We start from the raw sequence: 27,227 nt of genomic DNA on the forward strand, positions 1-27,227 counted from the left end.
GCACTCGAATCGTAATCCACGGATTCGAATCCCCTCACACCAGACATGCTCGCCCTTTCAGCCATGGTAACGTTGCAATGGGACAGTCAATATCAATATGCCTTGTTTGTGGTGGTTGGTGATGACTAGCTGTCTTTCCTCTAGTTTTACACTGCTAACTTATGGACGGCTAGCGCAAATAGTCCTCGTGTAGCTTTGCGCAAATTTCAAAACCAAACAAACTTATACCGGTAAGAAAAATTTAAGGCTCATTTTATTCTTACCGAAGTTATGATACTAGGACAACATAGCACGTTTCACTCATGCTAGTTTTATATCTTACACAAAACCTTTGTTTCAGAGTTTTTTGCAAAGCTAAAAATTGGGTTATCACTGTTACCTTTTAAACCAACAGGTTACGGGGAAGGTATTTAGTTATTAGAACTCACCGCCATCCACTTATAAAACCAAAAAGTGGAGTATGCAGGCATTCTGATGGTGCAACATTGGCTCAAAAGTACAAAGTTTGTTTTTTGTGGAACCAGATGCAAACTATGAACGTGACGAAAGATGCAAAATGCTACTTCATTATATTGAATTCTATTCTGGACATCAGTCACTAAAACAGATCATTATTACACAGAAAGCTACCTTATGAAAACAGGACCTTCGAATATTCGTCTTCTGTAATTCTTATATAGAAGAACAAAATCGCATTTTCTCTATAAATAATATTTGGACTGATGAAGAATTGCATGGGTTCTAAAAGATGGAAAAGTATTTGCTGGAAAAATGAAAATTTGTGTGAATTTTTCATTAGAGATAATTGGTCGGAAACCAAAATATCTGAACATCGGGAAGAGAGGGGTGATTCTATTTAAAATATAATACAACATTTATAGAATATGTTTATTTCATTGTTCACGCCGTTATTCAGTCTCTGAAAGACAACTTCGTTCAAATAAAAAGCACAGTAATTTACCACTATTATTCAGAATAATTGACGATAATTCAGAAAAAAAATAGAAAAGCTTTGCACGAATATTTATATTTCTTTTATATACCAATATTCTCAATAGAGGGAGGGTTAATGCACGGGTATTCTGTGATGAACTCAAAATGGTATTACTAATCATCCAAAGAGGGTTTTGTTTGTTTGTTGTGGATTTCAATATTATCTCAATGTAAGACTAGAGGGAAGGCAGCTTCATCACCACCCACCGCACGGGCTACTCTATTCTGTGATGAACTTACCAACGTGGGATTGACAAAATGGTATTACGAGTCGCACGCCTAATCAACCCAAAGAGGGATTACATCAGTTCATGCAATGGAGTATCCAGGATTTCATTTGGTATTTCCACTAGGATTTCATTTGGTATTTCCAGTAAGGGAAGTTATAGGAAAAGAAGCTTATCAAAGTTGAACCTCATCAAATTTAACTAAAATCCAGAAATCTGGACTTTCCGTCGTATATACTTAGCACAAGGTCACTGATGCATTCGACTTGAATATGCTTACAATATAACTTCGCTTTATTAAAATTCTATATATATTTTGTATTTATGGTAAAGTTGGTAATATGATATACCTGTGAGCTACTGTCCAGTGGGAAACATCAAGTTATCAGCATTCTGTCACCCACGGTCAAAGCTAAGGGATTGACTGTCACTCTTATAATGGTCCAACGTTTTTAACGTGCGGGGAATATTTTGTTACATGGTACGGGTTCGACGTCATTTCGTCAATTCCGAGATTTCACACAGAGTCACCTGCACTCCTTCTCCGCTTCATTAAAAGTCCGCTAGGTTGTTGCTGTTTTTGTGTTTTAATTAAGCACAATGGTACACAAAGAACTATCTGTTTCTTGGTCACCACGAGTATCGAAACCGGTTTTAGTCTTGTAAGTCCACAGACATACCTCTGTGCCACTGGGGAAAACTTTTTTTCTTTTTTATATTTTTATATTTACGGTTTCGTTTTCTGTTTTTCATATGTAAATTTCAATTTCATTTGATGTTGGATTTTTTTCGCTGTTGTTATTTTCAAATCATAAAACATGCACATTTATGCACCACGTAATAAATACTACATCTTGTTGTAAATACTAATTATTTAGTTAGCCTACACGAAACCATAATATATTTCCACATTTGCCTAAAACAGCAAAATACCTCTTTATCATCTAGGGTAACAAAACCCATTTGCTGGCATTAATTGCTGTAATAACACTACTTTAAAACACATAAAAATTTCAAGTTATCGTATATCACAATTTTCATACTGAACACCACATACCTTTAACTCTAGTTTAAAGTCTAGTAGAAGAATACGTGAACTTTGTACTTTACTTTCCTTGTATTAAAATAACTGCCGTATATTGATAATTAAATTATCTGACCACAGTAGTTTATATATAAAAATTATATATACACACTTATTCTTTTCAAAATATTCATATCTGTTTTTAATGTCTCAGACAGTCGTGCCATTTGGCCCGGTATGGCTAGATAGGTTAAGACCCTCGACTCGTAATGTGAGGGTGGCGGGTTCGAATCGCGTCACACCAAACATACTCGCACTTTCAGGCGTGGTGGCGTTATAATGTTACGGTCAATCCCACTATTCATCGGTAAAAGAGTAGCTCAAGAGTTGGCGATTGGTGGAGATGACAAGCTGCCTTCCCTTTAGTCTTACAATGTTAAATTTGGGACGGCTAGCGCAGATGACCCTCATGTAGCTTTGCGCAAAGTTCAAACCAAGCGTTATAATTGTGATTAAGCTGTTTAATCGGGAAACTACAGGTATTTGAACAGGAACGTTCATAGATTTTGAAGATTACAAGCCGTTTAACTGCAGAGAATTATCTTCAAACATTAGTATTTCTACAAAGACATTATATAACTGCAGTTGTACAAATCTCACGTGTAATCAGCGAAGAACTAGCTAGTCCGCTGTTAGTGAATTGAATAGATATCAACTCAGAATTAATTCGCTCGCCATGAACCCTCGATAAGATATTAGTAAAGAGTAAAGTTCCAGATTGAATAGAAGACTCAATGCTGTTTGTAACTTTGTAAAACGTTTATATATATATTAATATTTGTAATAACTGTTATTATAAATTGTATTGTTGTTGGTATATAAAAATATATTTGTATTAAGAAAGAACACTATGTGTATTAAGTTTTTGGCAAGTATCATAAATCTGATCTCGTCGTTTATTAAACTTTTAAATTAAAATTTAATTTGTGGCTGCTTGAAATCGTAATACGTAACATAATAAATTGAAGACTCGTCTGAGATAAATTATAATACGTTAAAAATATTATTAATTAAGCTAATTCAATCTAAGTTTACTGTTTGTAGAAGAACTTTAGATAACAACTGCCAGTTGCACGAAACGGAATTTATTCAGTTATAATGATTTTTATGAAATCTACTTTGAAACATGGTTATGGAAATGAGCTTCAAGCTATTAATAGAATCTAAACCACAATTTGACAAAGATCGGTGTATGTGTATACCCGTATATAACTGGCGAACATTTAAAATGATTGTCACCAAAACTGTCAAATACTCTGAGGCCCCTAGATACTGACATGCATGTTTGCCGTTCGAAAAAGTATGACCCATCGATTATTACCCCTTTTTGGTTCCCTTACGTTGAATGGTTGCATTAGGTTAGTCGAAATTATGTTAATTTAGTTATGTTGAAACTGTTAATTTAGATAATTAAATAAGATTTTCACATTTCAATATATTCTATACTATTTTAAAAAAGCAAATAGTAAAAGCATAACTTCAAACTTAGATGTTATATCACAGGACCCACGGTGATGGCCCGTAACATAACCATCCAATATAATGGGCATTTTTCAGCCAAGCCAAGCCAATGGTCTTTCTTATTAAGTTAAAAACGATGTCAAAACAATTTGTTGCGACGGTAAGGATAAAAAATGTTTGTTTGTTTTTTTAAAGTTAAGCACAAAGCAACACAACAGGTTATCTGTGCTCTGCCCATTACGAGTATCTCAACACGGGTTCCAGCGTTGTAAATCCGCAGACAAACTGCTGGGTGACTTACTGTATTATTAGTTTTATTGTAATATAATATTATCTGTTTCATCTTTGTATCACCGAAACAGATTATTTATAACGTACAAATGAATACAAAAGTGGCTTACGTTTTGTAAAGCGATGTTAGTGCCTTCTAGAAATTAGATTTGAGCTTTTATTCATTTTATAACTCACAATGTAAGATAAAAATAGTGTTAATATGTCTGCATCTTTATACTTATCACCTGTGTGATATCTGGTTTATTTGTTTGTTTTGAATTTTGAGGGCTATCTGCGCTAGCCGTCCCTAATTTAGCAGAGTAAGACAAGAAGGAAGACAGCTAGTCATCACCACCCACCGCCAACTCTTGGGCTACTCTTTTACTAACAAATAGTGGGAGTAACTGAAACATTATAACACCCCCACGGCTTAAAGAGCGAGCATGTTTGGTGCAAGGGGAATTCGAACCTGCGACCCTCGGATTACGAGTCGAACGCCTTAACACACTTTGCCATGCCGCGCCATGTGATATCAACATACAAATAAAATTTTCATAATCACACGAATATCTGCAGAAGGTTATAAGAAAACTGTTTAGTGGTTCATAGATCAACTATATAAATTTAACAAGGCTAAAGCAAAGGAAACGGACAAGGTCGTGAATACTGTAGGTAAAAACCTAAATAGCACTAAATGTTAAGTGTCGTATGCCAATCGATTACTCCTTGTTTTTGTTATGCTAAGTAAAAATGAATACTCCCAAATTCATTGCAGTTTTTTTCTGTACCATAAAAATTGCTTTTCAGAAAAGCGTATGTTTACACGGTCAGGATAGTAATGATCATTGAATAATAGCACAGGTCATCTGATTACTCCATTACTCAATTTTTCACCTACAATAATAATTAATTAAAAAGGAGTACTTTCAAATGCAGTTATTTTACTGCAACATTACAAAACTTCTCAGCCAGCAGATATTTGCCCGGAGAGACTACTAAATTATCACTGAATTACACATTTCGTACATCATTCGATCACTCCAGTTCTACCCGATACTCCCAAATCATTTGTCTTTTTCCTGCAATATCGAAATACATAAAAACAAAACTTTCCGGAGAAGCATACTTTTTTTTTGTCCGGAAACAAATATTCAACTCAAAGTAAAATCATTCCTAAATCAAAGACAGCAAATCGTTGTTCTGCTTTCATTGTTCTCCAGATAACATACAAGATTGCCTCATTGTGACAAACATTAGTACATCATGGCGAAAAATAAATTTAAAAAAAAATTATTTAACCATTGTATGTCACAAGACTGTGTTCTAAAGCTTTTCTATTAAAGATGTCACCAGTATGTTTTGAAATTCATTCTGGCTGAATTAACAAAAAACAATATACTAAGTACTGATGTATTTCGATTATTTACATCTTCACAACAGTGTCCTTATCCATTGATTATTTTTGACACATAACATGCTATATCTGAAAAGTTTTTACAACTATTCATAAGCCCAAATTTCAAAGTCTCTCTTTTTCCTCTGACACTGTTGTTACCACCCTACCATACTTCAATAACTTACAAATATAGATTTAAGAACGTTCGTTCGGTTTATGATTTTTTTCGCTATAACGTAATTAAGTTGTATGGGCATGTTTTACGAGTTGTTTTTGCATTTTTCGCTTTAACGAAAATTTATTTGCAAGTCATGAGAAAATTTTGCTAATTTTGAAATAATATTTTACTATTACGAAATTCAAATATCTAAATATCTGTCTTCCTCTGTTATAATATTGAGATGCCTTTCGTTACGAAGCTATTTTATACTAATTTCTCACCTAATTGGAATTCAGTAGGTTGGTGATCCTTCGCCAGCTCTAGAAGTTTGCTCGCCAGTAATCACCATAGTCTTTCTCCCTTCTGCCATTTCAATAAGCAAAACATTTACTACTTCTTGGCAAGTACAGCACACTATATTTTGTATTTTATAAACGGAAATGTCTTTCATTACAGGTTTTTGTTTGTGTTAATTGTAACAGCAGTTTTCTTAAGTTATAGTGGAAGAAAATATTACCTCACTCTGGACAAACGTTAAACGTTTAGGTCAAGAATGCCACCCCTATAGTTTATTCCCCAAAGCATAAGGGTTCAAACAATCACCTTGAGTTTTTCAAATATAAACTTTTAGCTCATAACTTTCTCATATGTTGACTGATTCGAGATCAAATTAAAGTTGTGGACTCAGAAGATCAAATCCTCGATAACTAATGTATTTGACTACTCTTAAAGTCTCATAGCTAATTTACTCTAATCCTGCTTAAAAGATTTCCCATACGGTGGCAGGTCGGTAGCAATCTTGATAAGTATTAAAACAGCATTGAGTATTCAAGTGCTGAAGACTTGGTATTGCTGGAGCACAAAAATATAACTAATGAAAAATGGCAAAAAAAAACATCACAGATTAATTTACTTTCATTTAGTTTTAAGGCGTGCGACTCGTAATCTGAGGGTCACGGGTTTGCGTCCCCGTCGCGCCTAACATGCTCGCCCTTTCAGCCGTGGGTGCGCTATAATGTTTCGAATTTTCACGCATACCTACACGAGGACTATTTGCGCTAGTCGTCCTTAATTTAGCAAAGTAACATTAGAGGGAAAGCAGCTAGCCATCACCAACCCACCGCCAACTCTTGTGCTACTCTTTTACCAAAGAATAGTGGGATTAACCACCACATTATAAAGCCCCCGCGGCTGAATGGGGGGAGAATGTTTGAGGTGACGGTGATTCGAATCCGCAATCCTCAGATTACAAGTCGAGCGGTTTTTATTTTGTTTTTTGCGTAAAGCTATATTAGGCCATCTGCTGTCCACCGCGAGGAATCTAATACTGGTTTTTATCATTGTAAGTCCATAGATTTACCGCTGTCCTATTTGGAAACAAGAAATTAAATACGAATACGTGTCCAAAATATACTTCACAGTAGTTTACAATATAAATACATAAAAAGCGACACATAATGAGGAAAATAAAAAAAATTAAAATTTTGTAATTGATTGACGTCGTTCGGAAATTCCTTAAAATGGATAGCTGTAAACCAACTTATTAGCATGCTATCACACAATACTTCATTCCTAAGAGAGAAATTTTAAACTATAACACTTTAGATGTACTCTATTATTTCTATACAAATACTTTTATTAACAGTATTGGTTAAAACGTTTAATATAAATAGTTTCGTTATTATTATTAATTGGTTTGACATGGCCTAGTGTTCGGCCAATAGAATCGTTGGTTCGAACCCTAACACAGAACATTCTCGCTATTTTAGCCATGTGAGAGTCATTCTTACTTTTCTTTGGCAAATTGTAGCCTAGCAATAAACAAGGAGTGGTTTTGACTAGCTACTTTCCTTCTACTATATGGCATGGCCTAGCGCGTTAAGGCGTGCGCTTCGTAATCTGAGGGTCGCGGGTTCGCGCCAAACATGCTCGCCCTCCCAGCCGTGGGGCGTTATAATGCGACAGTCAATACCACTATTCGTTGGTAAAAGAGTAGTCCAAGAGTTGGCGGTGGGTGGTGATGACTAGCTGCCTTCCCTCTAATCTTACACTGCTAAATTAGGGACGGCTAGCACAGGTAGCCCTCAAGAAGCTTTATGCGAAATTCAAAAACAAGAAAACAAAAAAAAACTCATTTAATCAGGTAGTCAGGGCGCTCGGCTCTTATTCTGAGGGTCGCGGGTTCGAATCTCCGTCATACCAAACATGCTCACCTCTTTTAGCTGTGAGGGCGTTATAATGTAACGGTCAATCCCACTATTCGTTGGTAAAAGAGTAGCCCAATAGTTAACAGTGGGTTGTAATGAGTAGCTGTCTTCCCGCTAGTCTTACACTACTAAATTAGGACAGCTATCACAGATTGCACGAAATTCAAAAACAAACAAACAGATCGTCATCAGAGCTAAAAGAACTTCAAGTACCGCGGATATTGAGAATTTCCTCTTGTTTACCTTTAAAATAATGGGAAAAAAGTTTTCGAGTAATGTTGTTTCGTTATTATATTTCCATGTTCGTTAACGGCTTTCTGTAAATAACACAATCTGGCCTTTACGCATTTGTTCAGCTGTAGATGTCTAGACTTCTCCTAATCAAATACAGCATTAGTACACTAAAATAAAGTGCCTTAATGAAATTATATTTTATCTTGGACACGCAGCTAATAAAAGGGATTTTAAATAATTAGTATATTTCAAGATTAGCATTTTCAGAAGTAAGCAATATTTAGCTGCAAATGATGAAATTTACCTTCCTGGACTATTCATTACCCTTTTATACTAGATTATCTGAAATACATATTATTCCACAATTATTTCGAAAATACAATAAGAAACAATGAATAAAATACCCAAGCTCGAGTAAGAAATTAACGTTTCCATTAGTGAGTGGCTCCACCTATACTATATTTATGCGTTTTCCTCAATTCTTGTGAACAGCATGAAGCAAATATTTACTGAAAACTAAATTTACCCGTATAACCCGTGTCTTTGCAATCTACAGATATTCCTCACTAAGTTTACAAGGTTATTACAGTGTGTACTGGAACTGCTTTAGCAGCAATGCTTTCAATTTATTTTGCAGGTTATGCTGTCGGATAACCTCACATTTAGAATTACTCTTTAATGCAATGCAATATACGGCAAATTCAGAAATTAAAATACTAATTTTCTACACACAGAAAACCTGCAACTTTTATAGAGTAGTCTGTTTATGTGTGTTTTTTCACGTTAAAAATGTTTGCGGACTTATACCACTGGAAACAACGTTTCGATACCCATGGTGAGCAGAGCACAGACAGCCCATTGTTTAGCTTTGTTAACTTCATTAATACATTAAAAATTAAAAAATATGTTGTCTTTGTATATATTAGATCCACCTATCACCAGCAGCACATGTACAGTAAGTAGTTGGAGAATCATTACTATAGAGTATAGATGGAACAGCTTAAGATTTGTTTCTGGTTCGCACCCTCAAACCACCAGTAGGGTAAGTTAACTTATATTATTCCACAATTTTGAGTTGCTGAAATATTATGAAATACATTTATTATTATGAAGTGTGCGGGAACAAAATATGTTACTTTCAGATTAACGAATTACAAAACAGTCCATCAGGTTATTATGAAAACAATGAAAGATAATCAAGTGATTGTAAATACAATATTCCGAAAATCTTAATATAACAAATTATATGTCATTGAAAGTCAAGCTGCTTAGCAATAATATCTTGTCAGACTCCCCAATATTGAGTATTTAGAAGTTTTCCAAGTCAATACAGTTTATTATACTCATTAGTATTTATGAACATAGAGATGAGGTTAAAAAAGGGATTTTATTTAAAACTTCCACGTGTTGTCGATATGTAAACCTAGGTGGTGCTCGTCCTTAAGAGAACCAATGGTTTCACAGATTTGTCTATGAATTTGAAAATCAACCATTTGCCCAAGGTTGTGGGCAATTTGTTTTTTGTACTAACAATGTCCTTTTGAAATTAATATATAAGCAGATAATACTTTGAGAGAATAGAGTATCATTTCCTGTTAACCTTTGATATTAACCTCAAAAATATTCTATTTACTAACAATTTCTGTGGGCGCCACTTCTGGTTAAATACTTATATAAGAGGTTTATGTCAGTGTAAATATTAGTTAGTAATGCAAGCGTATTTCGTGGCTCTCGGCGAGGAAACGTGAACTTGTATTTGCAGGGGAGGATAAATTTCTTTCTGGTACTGGTGTCCGGCATGGCCAAGCGCGTAAGGCGCGCGACTCGTAATCCTAGGGTCGCGGGTTCGCGCACGCGTCGCGCCAAACATGCTCGCCCTCCCAGCCGTGGGGGCGTTATAATGTTACGGTCAATCCCACTATTCGTCCGTAAAAGAGTAGCCCAAGAGTTGGCGGTAGGTGGTGATGACTAGCTGCCTTCCCTCTAGTCTTACACTGCTAAATTAGGGACGGCGAACACAGATAGCCCTCGAGTAGCTTTGTGCGAAATTCCAAAACAAACAAACAAACAATCTGGTACAGGTAAGCATGTCAAGAAGTAACCAGTTTTGTTTTACCATGAAACTTCTGAAAAAAGAAAACATATGGTTAATTTTTGCACAAAACTGTAACCAAATTTACTTCTAAAACTTTTTTCGCACAAAAACTGATATTTTCTGGTATTTAAATATTATTTTGTCAGAAACACATCCTCGGTACTAATTTGTTGGTACCCCAGTGGGGCAAAGGTATGTCTTCGGACTTACAACGCTAAAAACAGGGGCCTCGATTCCCCTCGGTTGGCACAGCAGATAGCCCGATGTGGCTTTGCTATAAGAAAACACCCACACTAATTCATTCTGCTGTTGTCATAATGAAGAACGCAATCCAGAATTTTAAACGGTATGAGAGATTAATAAACAGCTTTTTCTTAAACTACAACAACAAACATATGTCATGTAACACCCAGTCCTAATAAGTATGATTATGTTACTTTCCATTAACGAACTAATTGTTTACAGACTAAACGATGGAAAAAAATATCCTAATGGCAGAGATAGCTTTCATTTTAATGGTGCAGAAGAAGATTTTCCAAGAAGCAAGCACAGGCACATTCCTAAAACGAGTTCAAAGTTGTTCTGTCCAGAGTTACTTTTCTAGTTATTATGTTGATGTGGAAACAAACTGCCAAGTAGGCTTAGAAGATATCACGATTTTTCAAGAAGCAAGTACAGCCCGTTTCTAAAAGGAGTTTCGAATATTGAGTAATTTGAAGTAATTTTCTTATATTGAAAATCATGTATGTACCACACTAAAGGGGAGACTTTATATTGCGCTATAACTTTGGATTGCATTTTTTTTAATTTTGCGCAAAGCTACACGAGGGCTATCTGCGCTAGTCGTCTTTAATATAGCAATGTAAGACAAGAGGGAAGGCAGCTAGTCATCAATACCTACCGCCAACTCTTGGGCTACTCTTTTACCAAGGAATATGGGATTGGCAGTAACATTATACCGCTCCCACGGCTGAAAGGGGGCGAGCGACGGGGATTCTAATCCACGACGCTCATATTACGAGTCGAACGCCTTAACCCAACTGGGTCATAACTTTGGAAATAATGCTTGTTTGACATTACCTGCTGACAGTATATAAATACTTTAAAGAAACAAACTTGAAGGTGTTTCTTAATTTGTGAACTTCAACCTCACACTCGTAATATTTTTCCTCTCTTTCTCCCACATCTCGCCCCAGTAGCACAGTGGCAAATATGCGGATACCGATGGTGTACAGAACACAAAAATAGCTCAGTAATCCGCTAAAACATGCTCGCCCTCCCAGCCGTGGGGGTGTATAATGTTACGGTCAATCCCACTATTCGTTGGTAAAGAGTAGCCCAAGAGTTGGCGGTGGGTGGTGATGACTAGCTGCCTTCCCTCTAGTCTTACACTGCTAAATTAGGGACGGCTAGCACAGATAGCCCTCGAGTAGCTTTGTGCGAAATTCAAAAAAACAAACAAACAAAACAATTCAAGCAAATCATGTACTATCGCCATCTAGTGACAATCATAAAACATATTATATGAATCTGTCGTTTATAAAGTAGTGTATTGTCTAATACACATTCAATAAAACTCTCATTGATAAATACTTTTACAAATTAGTGTCATTTAAATATTTTAGAATTACCACACCCTTCATCAGTGGGGCGTAGCTGATCATAGTTGTCTTCTTGTGAACTTGCGTTGAAATTTTGGTTTCAAATCCTTTAACTCTACCAACATCAAGGGACATTCTTGATAAGTCAATGGGCTCATTCTTCTACCTTTGAAATTTTATTAACTTTTTTGAAATGTATATTAAACAATAGTGTGGATGTTAATTTATTTAAAACGTTTATTTACTCTCCTATAGTTTACAGCTGCATTAACTTATTTTTTATCATATTACGATTCTATCTTATTTGTACTTGCGTGTACACTAAATGTAGATTTTATTTGTCTTAGGATTTTCAAAAAAACTACAGAAACAAGATAAACAGCTTAAAGTGGAAATATCAGAAAAAAAGTTTAATGTTTGAGTCAGTGTTGACGTTATTTCCTGAAGTCGTAAATCCATAATTTGTTTTTCTTAAATATTACAGCTCTTATAAATTATAGATTTTTCTAAATAATGTATCCTCATTAGTGACAGTTAGTTTTTTCATTTCGCGCAAAGCTACACGAGGATTATCTGCACTAGCCGTCTATAATTTAGCAGTGTAAGATTAGAAGGAAGGCAGCTAGTCATCACCACCCACCGTCAACTCTTGGGCTACTCTTAAATTGCTTTTCTGTTATAATAATTAGAAAAAAACTTATAATTAGAATAATTAATTTATACATGGACTGTGTTATGTGCTGGTATATTTGGATAATATATGTATTTAGTTAATTATCACTATTAGATTCCATCAAGGAACATAGGGGCGCAATCGCTTGCGGATTCTTCAACAGGTATTTAAGTGAGTAGGTGGTTAGCCCGCTGCACCGAGCCGTCCCTAATTTAGCAGTGTAAGACTAGAGGGAAGGCAGCTAGTCATCACCACTCACCGCCAACTCTTTCGCTACTCTTGTACCAACGAATAATGGGATTGACCGTCACATTATACGCCCCCACGGCTGGGAGGGCGAGCGTGTTTAGCGCGACGCGGGCGCGAACCCGCGACCCTCGGATTACGAGTCGCACGCCTTACGCGCTTGGTCATGCCAGGCCCATTATATGTATTTAAGTTAGATTATTTATGTTGTGATGAAAAGCGGTATTTGTATTTATTTTATTATAGATTCTCAGTAAAACACATGCATATTTAAAATAAGTAGATAGTTAATAATTAAACATAAGTGATGATCATATTAGCTGATACCTTTGAAAACAGTAATATTCGATCACCAAAATCTTATAGCAAGTGTTTAAAGAAATTAAAAATATGTTTAGTCTGACTGTATTATCAGCAACAAAGCACAAGGACATCCAAAAATAAAGTTGTAAAACTGACGATAAAAGTGCTCCCCAAAACCCCTGAAAAAACCCTGCATCAGAGGTCATCCAAGTGAAGTACAAAAGACATAAAACATAGTATATTATTATTATTATTATTACTGAGACTACAACAAATAAGTTAGCATGATAAACCTATCTTATTATATTAGTTAATTCCACTGACAAGACTGGAAGTGAGAATAACAAGAAACAAACAGAACCAAGAGAACCATATTGTACAAGTAAAATGGAATATTGTAAACTTCCCACGTTTAGTTCTGGTTTTGATTCTTCAGGTATTGTTGTGGCAGGTAGAGAAACGACCTACAAGGGTTCAGTGTTCTTTTGTCAATTTATCTGTTCTGAACTTTGAATATGTAGAAATTTGCATATATATGCAAAAAAAAACTTACCTATTCTATGAGTTTGTTTACTTCTAGATAAGAACAGCGTTTACACAATGAGTAATCTGTGCTGTGCCTGCTACAAGTATCGAAACCCACTTTTTAATTGCATGAGCCCTGCGACTGATCGCCAAATCACTGGTGAGGTGTTCTATGATAAAAATACCGATATATAGCAGATAAAACTTGAATATGCGAATGATACGATGACTATCACATTTTACTCTGGACCTCATTATAAAAATTGTGTTCAACTCACAAAAATACCTAATTTCAAAATGAAAGAAGTAAAGAATGAATAACGTGTTTTTGAAAGGATGTATTAGAAACACGATTAAGAATTAAAAACAGCAGATAGAGTACTGAGGAGAAAATGTTTATTTTTAATCCGATAGTGTTAAAACTCTTAATTGGAATATTAAAAAGTAATAGAATGGGTAAGCACTTGAAATCTGAAATTAATGTGATTGAAGGCCGAGAGATATATTATGAAGTACCAATGTAAGTCGCTAGATAGCGAAACAGTGACTAAGTTAATTATATGTACGTTGTTGCGAAAAGCTTCTCGGTAAGCTACCATTATCCAGTACAAGGATACTAATGCCGGAGTTTCACGTAATAAGTTCTTAAACTTACTGCCGACCAATGAGGAGACTAAACGGGCCTTATTAAAAGTTAGATGATAAAATGTAACTATCGGTATCTTCTTGTGAACAAGTTGATTATTTACGTTATTAAAAATTGATCGAAAAAACGAATATCACCTTTATGATCTATTTATTTTTCAAACGATATCACAAAATATATAAGTACCACAATACAGAGACCAGATATGCTGGAAACAGGTGCAGAAGTTGGTCAACGACGTGTGACGTTACCGAGAAATCCTACTTAACTTTAAGTATATCTGTAAACATTTATTATTCACTAATTGTTGGTTGTGATGATAAAAAGAAATAACTACATTGCAAGTTCTAATAATGAACTTAAATGTTAACCTTACAAATAGAAAGGTATACGGCCCTGCATGGCCAGATGGGTTAAGGTGTTCGACTCGTAATTTGACGGTCGCGAGTTCGAATCCTCGTCGCGCCAAACATGCTCGCCTTTTCAGCCGTATATGCGTTATAATCTGATGGTTAATCCCCCTATTCGTTGGTAAAAGAGTAACCCAAGAGTTGGTGGTGGGTGGTGATGACTACCTATCTTCCCTCATCTCTAAATTTAGGACGGCTAGCGCAGATAGACCTGGTGTATCTTTTCGCGAAATTCAAACACAAACAAAAAGGCATACATGAAACAATGCTCTCACAGAAATAATGTATACAACGCTGGAAACATTTGGTATTAATCTTAAGCAACTATTTTGATATAAACACTGATAATTTCTGGAAATCCTGAGTTAAAAGAACTAAACAACTTAAATTATAAGATTAATTAAATTTAAAATATGCAGAAGAAGTGATACAAAACGAAACAAGATTTATTGATATTTGTATTAATTAAATGATTAATAAATTTAAGAATGAATTTAGAGAACGTTGCGTGTGTGTAGATGTATCGTGGTTAATCAATCATGATTCCAAAAAGCCGCTTATTAATTGAGTGTTAATACTGTTATTTAATTGGCTTTTATTTATTTAATACTAGCTTGCTTGTAGCATGATCGAGTTGTTGCTGTAACGTTTTTTGATTTTGATTTTTTTATTATACCACGCTTTATGTGTCAAATTTATTTAAGTAACTATCATTTGTAAAATAAACACCTTACTAAGCTATCTAATGTAATGTTAGGGTTAAAAATTAGGTTACTTCATGCGTAACTGCTTTAATTTGATAGTAATACCAGAGCATAATGTCCTAGTATTACTTCATAGTCATAAACAATACTTAAATTTGTTTAATACATTATTCAGTCATTGTTCATGATATTTGGTATTGTTTGCAAGAGTGAGTTCAGAAGATATTCTAGATGTAAGATCGCACAAAACCCCTACCAGTACACCTTATATAAATATTATTGTAATAATCCTTCTAGAAGAAGAATATTTCTTTCGGCAGACGAGAATAGAAAACGAACTTTAAATATACAAACAGTGGATATTAGTGATTCGACAACACAACGAGGATGATGAATTGTTTATGGCAAAACCACTAAGCCTATCTGCATTAATTTTAGGCTTTCAACCACAGGGAAGGAAACCAGCTGGCAGAACCTACCACCAACTCTTGAGCCACTCTTTATAAAATAATAGAAGGATTGATGGTTACATTTTAACGCCACCTGGGTCTTGGACTTCCATCCTACGGTCCACAGATTACGAGTCAAACGTCCGAACCCTCAAGAGATGATAAAAAAGATAGTTTTTTTTGTTGCTTCAAGTGTATTATTAATTTTGTGCGAATGACAAATGTTGTGGATTATACTACATCGTCGTAGCTATCTCTAGTTTTTTCTTATTTGTCTGATCACAGCAATATATAAAGGATAAGAATCTTCCAGGCACATTTTTTTATCTTTAATGTCTGAACTGTAATCCATCAAGCTTTATTATTTGTGCTTAGTTTGGCAATATTAATAACTAGTGGATATGAGATTTCCCATCACATTTTTTGCAATTGAACTTGGTAGTGGGCGTCTACACGAAAAAGACGGCGAAATATTCCGGTAAATAAAGCAGTAAATCTACCGGAAAAAATACGGAGGAAGAATGCGCTTTATGCCACTCGCAAAACACTGGATACAAGTTTATATAAAAACGGTTACTCCCAGTTTCGTTTATTCTTTATTGGCAATAAAGATTATGCGAAATAATCGTTGTTTTGAATTAAGCACAAAGTTGCACAGTGGGCTATCTGTGCTCGGTCCACCATGGATATCGAAACCGGAATTCTAGCATCGTAAGTCCACAAACGTACCGCCGTGACACTGGAGGGAGGGAAGACGAAGTAGAAATAAACCTAAAAAACAAAACAGTAATCAGGTTGTCGAATACAAAATAATGTTTGGATACAAAAATAGACATAATGCAGTTTTGTATTTATATTATTTGTAATACGATACAAGACTTTTAAAACATTCGCACATCAATAATTTTTTATAATATACATTACACGTATGGCCCGGCATGGCCAGGTGGGTTAAGGTGTTCGACTTGTAATCTAAGGGTCGCGGGTTCGAATCCCTATTGCACCAAACATGCTCGCCCTTTCAGCCGTGGGGCGTTATAATGTTACCGTCAATCCCACTATTCGTTGCTAAATTAGGGACGGCTAGCACAGATAGCCCTCGAGCAGCTTTGTGCGAAATTCCAAAACAAACAAAAACATTACACGTATACGTAACAAATATATCACAGGAAAACTTAGCTTCTTCTGAAGAAATTATAATACTGATTTAAAATGTTTTTTTTTTAATTTACAATAAAGTGGTTTACTGAGGTTATAGAAAAAATATAAGGCATTTATTTAGGCATATGATTACATTAGAATCGTCTAAATGGGAGTAAATCCTTCAAAAAATACCACTAGTGTCTGAGATATTAAAAAATATATGAAATTTTTCAAAAGAATAAGTGTGTATATGTGATTTTTATATATAAACTACTGTGGTCAGATAATTTAATTATCAATATACGGCAGTTATTTTAATACAAGGAAAGTAAAGTACAAAGTTCACGTATTCTTCTACTAGACTTTAAACTAGAGTTAAAGGTATGTGGTGTTCAGTATGAAAATTGTGATATACGATAACTTGAAATTTTTATGTGTTTTAAAGTAGTGTTATTACAGCAATTAATGCCAGCGAATGGGTTTTGTTACCCTAGGTGATAAAGAGGTATTTTGCTGCTTTAGGCGAAATGTGGAAATATGTTATGGGTTCGTGTAGGCTAACTAAATAATTAGTATTTACAATAAGACGTAGTGTTTATTACGTGGTGCATAAGTGTGCATGTTTTATAATTTGAAAACAATAAAGAGAAAAAAATCCAACATCAAATGAAATTGAAATTTACATATGAAGAACAGAAAACGAAACCGTAAATATAAATACATAAAAAAAAAAGGTTTAACTTTCACCTAGCGGGCTTGCCCCAGTGGCACAGAGGTATGTTTGTGGACTTACAACACTAAAAACCGGGTTTCGATACTCGTGGTGGGCAGGAAACCGACAGCCCTTTGTGTACCTTTGAGCTTAATTCAAACACAACAGCAACAACCCAGCGGACTTTTAATGAAACGGAGAAGGAGTGCAGGTGATCCCGTGTGAAATATCTTAATCTCAGAATTGACGAAATGTCTTCGAACCCGTACCAGGTAACAAAATATTTCCCGCACGTTAAAGACGTTGGACCATTATAAGAGTGACAGTCAATCCCTTAGCTTTGACCGTGGGTGACAGGATGCTGATAACTTGCTGTTTCTCACTAGACAGTCCCCCGCTAGTGCAGCGGTAAGTCTACGGATTTACAACGCTAAAATCAGAGGTTCGTTTCCTCTCGATGGACTCAGCATATAACACAATGTGGCTTGGCTATAAGAAAACACACAAACACACGCACAGCCACTGGACAGTAACTCACAGATATATGATCTTAGCAGCTTTACCATAAATATAATACATATGTGGAATTTTAACAAGTGCAAATTCGAGCAGAACTTTTTATGTTTTCTCTGCAATATCGCTTTTTTACTTCAACACGACGTACAACAACAGTAGGAAAAAACTGTACTGTTTTAATTGGACAAAGCTATCTTTCAGAGACTGAATAGCGGTGTCAATAATGAAATAAACATATTCTATAAATGTTGTATTATATTTTAAATAGAATCACCCCTCTCTTCCCGATGTTCAGATATTTTGGTTTCCGATCAATTACCTCTAATGAAAAATTCACACAAATTTTCATTTTTCCAGCAAATACTTTTCCATCTTTTAGAACCCATTCAATTCTTCATCAGTACAAATATTATTTATAGAGAAAATGCGATTTTGTTCTTCTATATAAGAATTACAGAAGACGAATATTCGAAAGTCCTGTTTTCATAAGGTAGCTTTCTGTGTAATAATGATCTGTTTTAGTGACTGATGTCCAGAATAGAATCCAATATAATAGAGTAGCATTTTGCATCTTTCGTCACGTTCATAGTTTGCATCCGGTTCCACGAAAAAACAAACTTTGTACTTTTGAGCCAAAGTTGCACCATCAGAATACCTGCATACTCCATTATTTGGTTTTATAAGTGGATGGCGGTGAGTTCTAATAACTAAATACCTTTCCCGTAACCTGTTGGTTTAAAAGGTAACAGTGATAACCCATTTTTCAGCTTTGCAAAAACTCTGAAACAAAAGTTTTGTGTAAGATATAAAACTAGCATGAGTGAAACGTGCTATGTTGTCCTAGTATCATAACTTCGGTAAGAATAAAATGAGCCATAAATTTTTCTTACCGGTATAAGTTTGTTTGGTTTTGAAATTTGCGCAAAGCTACACGAGGACTATTTGCGCTAGCCGTCCATAAGTTAGCAGTGTAAAACTAGAGGAAAGACAGCTAGTCATCACCAACCACCACAAACTCTTAGGCCACTCTTTAACCAAGGCATATTGGGATTGACTGTAACATTGCAACGCTCTCACGGCTGCCAGGGCGAGCATGTTTGGTGTGAGGGGATTTGAATCCGTGGATTACGATTCGAGTGCCTTAACTGTCTGGCCATTTCGGACCACCGGTATAAGGTTTACAAGGTTGAACTGTACCTGCCAACAACAATGAAGTGCTTTTCTGTGGGTATGTGTTTTAAAATAAACTTGTGTATTTTGTGTGAAGTTATTTCTAACTGTCGTACAGTGTTAAATTTTGAAAGAATATGGCTGCGTATATTATATTTGATTTATTTAGCAATTGTGTTTTATCTTTTGATGTTTTGGGTATAAAAATATTGAAATTGAGAGAAGGAATTTCATTGCAAATATATAAAGCTTTATTTTACCATAACACAAGCAGTACAAACCAACACCGTGTTTGAATATATTCGTTCATAATAACTTGACGTTTCTCCAAACAATCGTCACAAATAAAACATAAATTTCTGATAAATAAAAAATATCGTGCTAATCACATGTTTGAAGAAAAAAAACACAATATATACCGTTGTATTAAACACAAAATATACCGTTGTATCGCAGGGAAATAGAGCGAAGTAACGTAACAAAAACATTATCTTACGTTTTTTGTTTGTTTGTTTTGGAATACGAAGGCAGTAACTATACGTATTTATGTTCTTTCAGTTTTTCTCTATGAAGGAGAAGATTTTGCATCATTGAATGGGACCGTATGTTTAAAACATTAGGGCCACTTTTTACTTTATATGAGAATAACACTGACACAAGGACTGTTCTTTGAATTTATTATAAAACGAACCTCTCAAGCCATCTCAACGTAATCAGTTAAGATTTCCTGAAAATAATACGGATCTTAAAGAAATTTTTGAGAGGATATAGTTTATATCACCAAATATTTAAGAAAACTGATATTTATGGCTTCTATAAGAATTTTACTTGTGTAAGCAGTAGAAGATAGTGTAACTAGAGGGGTTTTACATTGGACGTGTTTGACCGTGTATACTAAAGCTACACAGTCCAACTAATAGAACAAAGGCACTACATAAAGAAAATTAAGTTTCGCTTACTGGATAATTAGCAACACAAAACAAGCAACGACTTTAGAAACATAACTTATCGAATATACAACAAATAAACAAGCGACAGCAGAAAGAATCAACAAGAAAACTATGGATAAAACTACAGAGCGCACTGAATCTCCAGGAAACGTAAACTTCTTAGAATTAAATTACTTTCTGTGATAAGAAAAAGAAATTACTACAACACGCTGTGTAATACGTGACTGAATATTTTGCTAGATATTATAAACGTTTAATACTGAAGTTATTTTTTTCTGATTGGTAGGAAAAAGTTCTAGTAACTAAAAAAATAAAAATAAACCAGCACAAATCCATCCGTGAATATCTACTTCACATTAAGTCACGTCTATTAATAGAGAGAGAATAAGGCAGTAAATAATAGTTCTTGGTAAGAAGTAATGCAGTTTGGGTAAAGGCAAAACGGTAAAGTCATTATAGCACCAGTTCATAGATTTTCGTTACCAAAAACCTGAATTTCACTTTCTGTAAATCCCTTTCTGCTGACCACCGTTATATGCTCCAGAATTGAAAGCGCCGTTTATGACTCCTACTCCATTGGCGTTACTTCCTCCATGTGTCCCACCCTTTTGATAGCCTCCGTTTCCGGCTCCGTAGCCCGTTCTGTTTGCTCCGTTATTACGAAATCCACTACCGTAGCTTTCACCATGTGCTCCATTCTTCTGGTAACCATTCAATATGTTGTTCAAATCTCGCTCTTGAAAGAGTTCAGCGTTCAGATTATAGAAGCTTTCTGCAGTAGAGCAGTCAACATTGTACCACCAATCACAAACGAAGTACTGCTGATTGAATAAAGTTGCATTGGGACAAAGAAAACTGTCAGATCGTCCATCATCTTGACAAATATGGAAAACCTAAAGAAAGTACAATAAACCCTTAACCTTCAAGTCATTCAAGACACACCACCAAACGATCTTCCATCAACGCTTTTAAATATGTTTTGTTTATGTAAATTTTACTTTGTTTGCCCTGCAACATGTTTGCAGAATTCCTTGCAGTACGAAAAAATCGCATTTCGCAAAAGATAATTAGAGAAAATATATTCCGTATCAGTGTATTTACAACATACAACTGAAAATGTAAATAAAACTTTTATGTGGACTAATATCACTGTTTAAAACATTTAATTCAATATATAAGTTCCATTTCTAATTATCGTTACATCTTTTTTCACAATAGTTACAAGAATTGTACATGATTAATGTTACCTGACACTTTGTTTCTGGATCAGCATAGTAACCAGGATGTTCTTGAGCTGAACACTGGAATTCAGTTTCTGGAACTTCGGCAAACACGGGAAAATCAACCCCTGGTTCTCCAAATGCTGCTAGCCCTAAATCTTCTTCATCTCCGATTTGTTTTTCCTCGTATCCGCCGAATTTTGACTGTCCATTCCTAAAAAATGACCCTCCGTTTTTTTCGAAGGCACCAGAACCGTAACTGTTCTTTCCAACGCGGTAGTTGTTTCCGTAACCCCTTCGCACTACAGCATCATTACCATTTCCATAACCATTATTTATCGTAGCTCCATTTCCATTTCCAAAATTGCCATTTCCTGTAGCACCGTTTCCAGTTCTGTAGCCACCTTTGACACCAGCATTGTTACCATTTCTGTAACCGTTATTCACCTTAGCTCCACTCCCAAAACCACCATTTCCGATGGCACCGTTTCCAGTTCTGTATCCTCCTTTAACACCAGCATTGTTACCATTTCCGTAACCATTATTCACCCTAGCACCGTTTCCATTCCTCAAACCACCATTTCCTATAGCCTCATTTCCATTCCCCAAAACACCATTTCCTGTAGCACCGTTTCCAGTTCTGTATGCACCTTTGAGACCAGCATTGTTACCATTTCTGTAACCATTATTCACCCTAGCTCCAATCCCAAAACCACCATTTCCGATGGCACCGTTTCCAGTTCTGTATCCACCTTTAACACCACCATTGTTACCATTTCCGTAACCATTATTCACCCTAGCACCGTTTCCATTCCTCAAACCACCATTTCCTATAGCCCCATTTCCATTCCCCAAAACACCATTTCCTGTAGCACCGTTTCCAGTTCTGTATGCACCTTTGACACCAGCATTGTTACCATTTCTGTAACCATTATTCACCCTAGCTCCAATCCCAAAACCACCATTTCCGATGGCACCGTTTCCAGTTCTGTATCCACCTTTCACACCGGCGTTGTTGCCATTTCCATAACCGTTATTCACCCTAGCACCACCTCCAAAACCACCATTTCCTATAGCATCGTTTCCAGTTCTGTATCCACCTTTCACACCAGCATTATTACCATTTCTGTATCCTCCGTTAAAACCATTACTGATTTGAGTTTCATAACCTCCGTTTGCCCCAGTGCGGATTTGGGTCTCATAACCTCCGTTTCTTCCACTATTATTACCAGTATCAAAACCTCCATTCCCTCCAGTACTGATATGAGTTCCATAACCTCCGCTTCTTCCAGCACCATTATTTCTCACATAAGGACCATTTTCGTGACTATTGCTTAAGTCAAAGTGATTTTTTAGTGGACCCAGCATTCCGAAATGTTGATGGAATAGCTCCATTATCTCTTCCTTCACCTTGTGATCCTATAACGCTAAAGACTGACCCATAGCCTGCACCAGAGCTTGTGCTTTGTTGAAAACCGCTACTACCGTACGCTGCTCGCTTGTCCTTAAAGTAAACAAATGTTTACACTTTATTGCTAACCGATGAGATCCAAATAACAGAAATTTTATGTGAGACAAGATTATAATTTTAACAAAATAAATGCATTTTACACTTGTACAAAAATATCAGTATTACGTAAGAGACTTACTGCGGTTCGAAAGACTTGTGATTGTTAAAGTTAAATCTGATATCAATGAAAAGTTAAAAATCTTTACAGTTCTGTTGTGAGGAAAACCAGCGTTGATTTACTGGATGGTTAAGTACATTATAATAACCTGAACAACATACTTAAAAAGTAAGTAACGAACACGCTGCACTTATTTTCCCCAAAAGTATTCAACAATTACACAAGGTGGCATATGTGATATCGGTCATCTGTGTGTATGTTTGTTGTTAAACACAAACTAACACAATGAACTACTTAAACTATGACACTATAGGTATCGAACCCCGTTTTATAAGCCTTCAAACGTAACACTTACCTATTTAGGGGGGTGTAAGGGTAAACAATTTCAAGAAATGACGTCATTATCGACTTTTTTTCTTCTTTTTAAATGTACACTAGGTTCATAATAATATTAATAAGTGTATAGGTAAATTAGCGGTTCAAAGTGAAATGCTTCAGTAGCACACTAACAAAACCTTGTTTTTTTTATGAATACTAGCCGATTTCCCGTGGCGCTATGCGTTACATCCGCGTATGACGTATTAATATGTGCACCCTGAGAATGGGGAAAATCAAAGTTCTCCGTGACGGGAAATGGAAGCGAAGCAGGAAAATCGTGACCCCTATTGCAAATCTACATGCACACAGGATAAGAATTTCGCGAAGTTGGGGGTTGCACACTCGTAATGAAAAAGTTATTTCCAGTATCATATAGGTAAAAGTTCCATTATAGTATGATGTACTCAAAACATTTGTTCAAAAGATACTGATATATTTCGTATCACTTCCAACAGTTTCCCGGTAGGGCAGCGATAAGTTTTGAGATTTATGGTTCTAAAATCAAGAATTCAATTTTCCTTAATAAATACAGTTGATATTTCGATGTGGCTTTACTATAACAAATGTACTCGATTCAAATAATAGAACCCTTATTTAAGGCTAATTTTTACTTACTCTTTCACAACAAAGACCCAAAGACAAGATTCCTGAAATAAAACAAAAATGTATCTCAGGCAAACTTGAATTAAAATCAATTTCGCTTACACGTTACTAAGTTATGTTAAATAAATCAAGAAATATATGTCACAATATCACATCAAAGAACGTTGGCATCTTAAGGAAATACATTAGCCTTGTTGGTATATTTTTCTTATTGAATCTAGACCTAAATTCTTAAACTAGCATGCACTTTGCTGGAAGTTCAACTTTAGGCCTAAACGTACAGAATATTTGCAAAATGTTATAAATTTATGCGAAATAATTTTTGCTTATAGGTTAATGATGACAAATGTGGTAGATATTGTTTAAAATAATCAAACTGATCCTTACCTAGTAGAACTAAAGATGTTCCAGAACACAATAACATTTTTTTTATTTTTGGATTTTAGCTGTGGGGAAAAAAATATTACATTGAAAAGTTTCACTAATAAGTAACAACTGTAATTGTATCGAAATATACTGAAAGTTATATTTATTAATAAAAAGGATTTTAAATGCAAAATAATTCAAACAACAGTGAGGATCATATTATTCTTGGATTATCCTTTTTGTATTATAAATGGGATATATAAGTCTAAATTATTATTCGATTTCATATGTATGTCATTTATTTACTTTGCCATTGTTTACAGGCTAAGCTTGACTGCAAACTGGGGTTCTTGATTACCAGAGTTTAAGCTAATTGTCCAGTAGGATTTTGGTAATGTTGATCGATTGAACAATGACTTACAGATTCGCGTAATCTAATACTATTCATGAACTAGGGTAAGAAAAATTGTGAAAGTTTCTCGTTTAAACTATATTGAAACGTGTGCTAACCTCTCGAAATCGCAAAAATGTAAACACTGTGTGAATTCAAACATTGAAACAGTAAAATAAAGGTGCACAAGCGCATGAACTAGAGATTAATACAATTCAAACAATACCTATCTCAGAAGCTGGGATTAGGCGAATTACTGTTGTTTGTATGTTGTTACCCAGAAAGCTATATAATGGATTGTTTATGCTGAGTTTGTTTCTTCATTTGAACTTAAACACAAAGCAACACCAGGGGCTACCTGTGTTCTGCCTGCCATGGATATCGAAACGCGGATTCTAGCGTTGTAATTCCGCTAACATACCGCTGTGCCACTGGGTATGTCTCTGTTGTGCCATCATTGTTGTCGAAATCCGGTTATTAGTGTTATAAGCATTTATGCTTACCGCTGGGGAAAGGAAGGTTATAATGATAATAAAACAATGAATAAAGTATCAGATTTAGTCTATAAGTTAACGAAAAAATACCTGAAAGATTTATTGTTCAACAAAAGCAAAAAAAAAAGGCCACACATTTCAAAATATATTTATTATTCAAAGTCCCCCTAGTAAAGCTGAAATTACTTGGCAGGTTTGCTATTAGGTTACTTTGTTCCTCATGAAAAATGTACCATTAGTTAGGCTCTGTATGGTCAAGTATTTAGGGTGCTCGAATCTCCGTAACATTAAACATGATCGCCCTTTCAGTCGTGGGGGCGCTATAACGTGCAGTTAATCCCACTATTCATTGGTAAAAGAATAGCCCAAGAGTTGGCGGTGGATGGTAATGATTATTTGCCTTCCCTCTCGCTTTACACTGCTAAATTAGGGACGGCTTAGCGCGAAATTCGATAAACAAACAAAACATCACTAGTCAGAAAATAAAATTAATGAAGTATTTTTAATTTGAAATTTTATTTCCGTTCTCGCATTTTGACGTCCCCAGTGGCACAGCGGTATATCTTCTGACTAACAACGGTAAAAACCGGGTTTCGATACCTGTAGTGGGTAGAGCACACGTAGCCTATTGTGTAGACTTTTACCAATTCAAAACAATACCAACAACAACTTACATCTTGATGATACTGTATATGCATATATATTTATAGCTGAATACAGTATAGCATTAAGTATAGTATTCAAATTTATATTCCATTATCAAAGCTGCTATAGAGCTCTGATACTTGCAATGTTATCAAATATTAAAATAAGAAATTACACATTGTAGCGATTTAGTCGCAATATTCATAAAGTGGCTTCAATGAAATATTAATATATATACAACAATACTTGTAACTATGGGGTAACTTATAAGCATACAACTTGTAAAGTAACTTTCATTTTTCAGAAGTATGTGTACATGGTATCAGAACTTTTAATAAATGTGATTTGTCTCACCTTAACTAACGTTTTCTTAAAACTGCTGGAACTATCTGCGTGGGTTTTCTATGGTTCTTTGGAGATGTCAGGTTTAAGCTAATCATGAAACTGCCGGACTTTATATACTCTCAGAACGCTCCAGTTTCGGAGCATCTTCAGTTTGCCCCACTTTTAGTTTCTCTGGTTCGATCGCGCCACCTCCAACCTACAATGAAAGTGAATTATATTTCTCTTTGTTTGTTTTTTTTTATGCTCGAAGCTGTGTATTACTAAACTAACCTGTCACGGCTTCACGAGTGTGTTAGCTGTAAAACTTCATCATATTTCATGAAGTTCATCTCCTTCTGTCGATGATTTGTTTGGAAATGTGGAGCGTGTTCAGTCGTCCTGAGATTGAAGGACTGTGTAATTATTCTTTGTTAGTGTGTTTTGTTCATTGTAAATCAACTAGTCGTGGACGTAGTTTTAACAGTACGTATGGGTACAGTATAGAACAGTTGATTTTGTAGATGCATTTAGTATGGCAACATGAGTCCCTAAATAAGACTATATTCCAGTTGTCCGAAGATATATAAATTGGCTGTGTTTAATACTGGTGCATTTTTACAGGCTCTAGTAAAAAAGGAATGATTTTCTATAACACAAAATAACAAGTATAAATATAATTCTTGATGACGAGAAACGCACTTGAAATAAAAATGTATCTCAGAACGACTGGTATGGGTACTAACACTTTCATTGATAAGCAGAGAACAACGCTTTGACCTTTCTAGGTCATCGGCAGGTTAACAAGTATATATATAATGATAATACGTATTTACTTGTACAGTTTCTGTGTGTTGTTCACATAAATAAAATAGTTGTTTCTTTAAATTAAGCACAAAGTTGCACAGTGGGTTATTTGTTCTTTGCCCCTCACGAGTTTTGAAACCCGGTTTCTAGCGTTGTAACTCCGCAGACGTGCTGCTATGCTCGTGGAGGGTAAATG

The 27,227-nt window shown here is 35.3% G+C and overlaps 1 protein-coding gene across 1 annotated transcript; it reads right to left on the reverse strand.

Moving 5' to 3' along the window:
• Positions 1–19,454: 19,454 nt before the first annotated feature.
• Positions 19,455–26,393, reverse strand: LOC143250675 (uncharacterized). Its single transcript, XM_076501566.1, has 5 exons — positions 26,258–26,393; positions 24,395–24,453; positions 24,020–24,051; positions 21,426–22,902; positions 19,455–21,071 (listed from the first exon to the last, which is right to left on the reverse strand). The coding sequence occupies exons 4-5, from the start codon at positions 22,791–22,793 to the stop codon at positions 20,676–20,678; spliced, it is 1,764 nt and encodes a 587-aa protein (XP_076357681.1). The 5' UTR covers positions 22,794–22,902; positions 24,020–24,051; positions 24,395–24,453; positions 26,258–26,393; the 3' UTR covers positions 19,455–20,675.
• Between the last annotated feature and the right edge of the window lie 834 nt (positions 26,394–27,227).

Source organism: Tachypleus tridentatus, chromosome 5 (genome assembly GCF_004210375.1).
Source record: "Tachypleus tridentatus isolate NWPU-2018 chromosome 5, ASM421037v1, whole genome shotgun sequence".
NCBI lineage: Eukaryota > Metazoa > Arthropoda > Merostomata > Xiphosura > Limulidae > Tachypleus > Tachypleus tridentatus.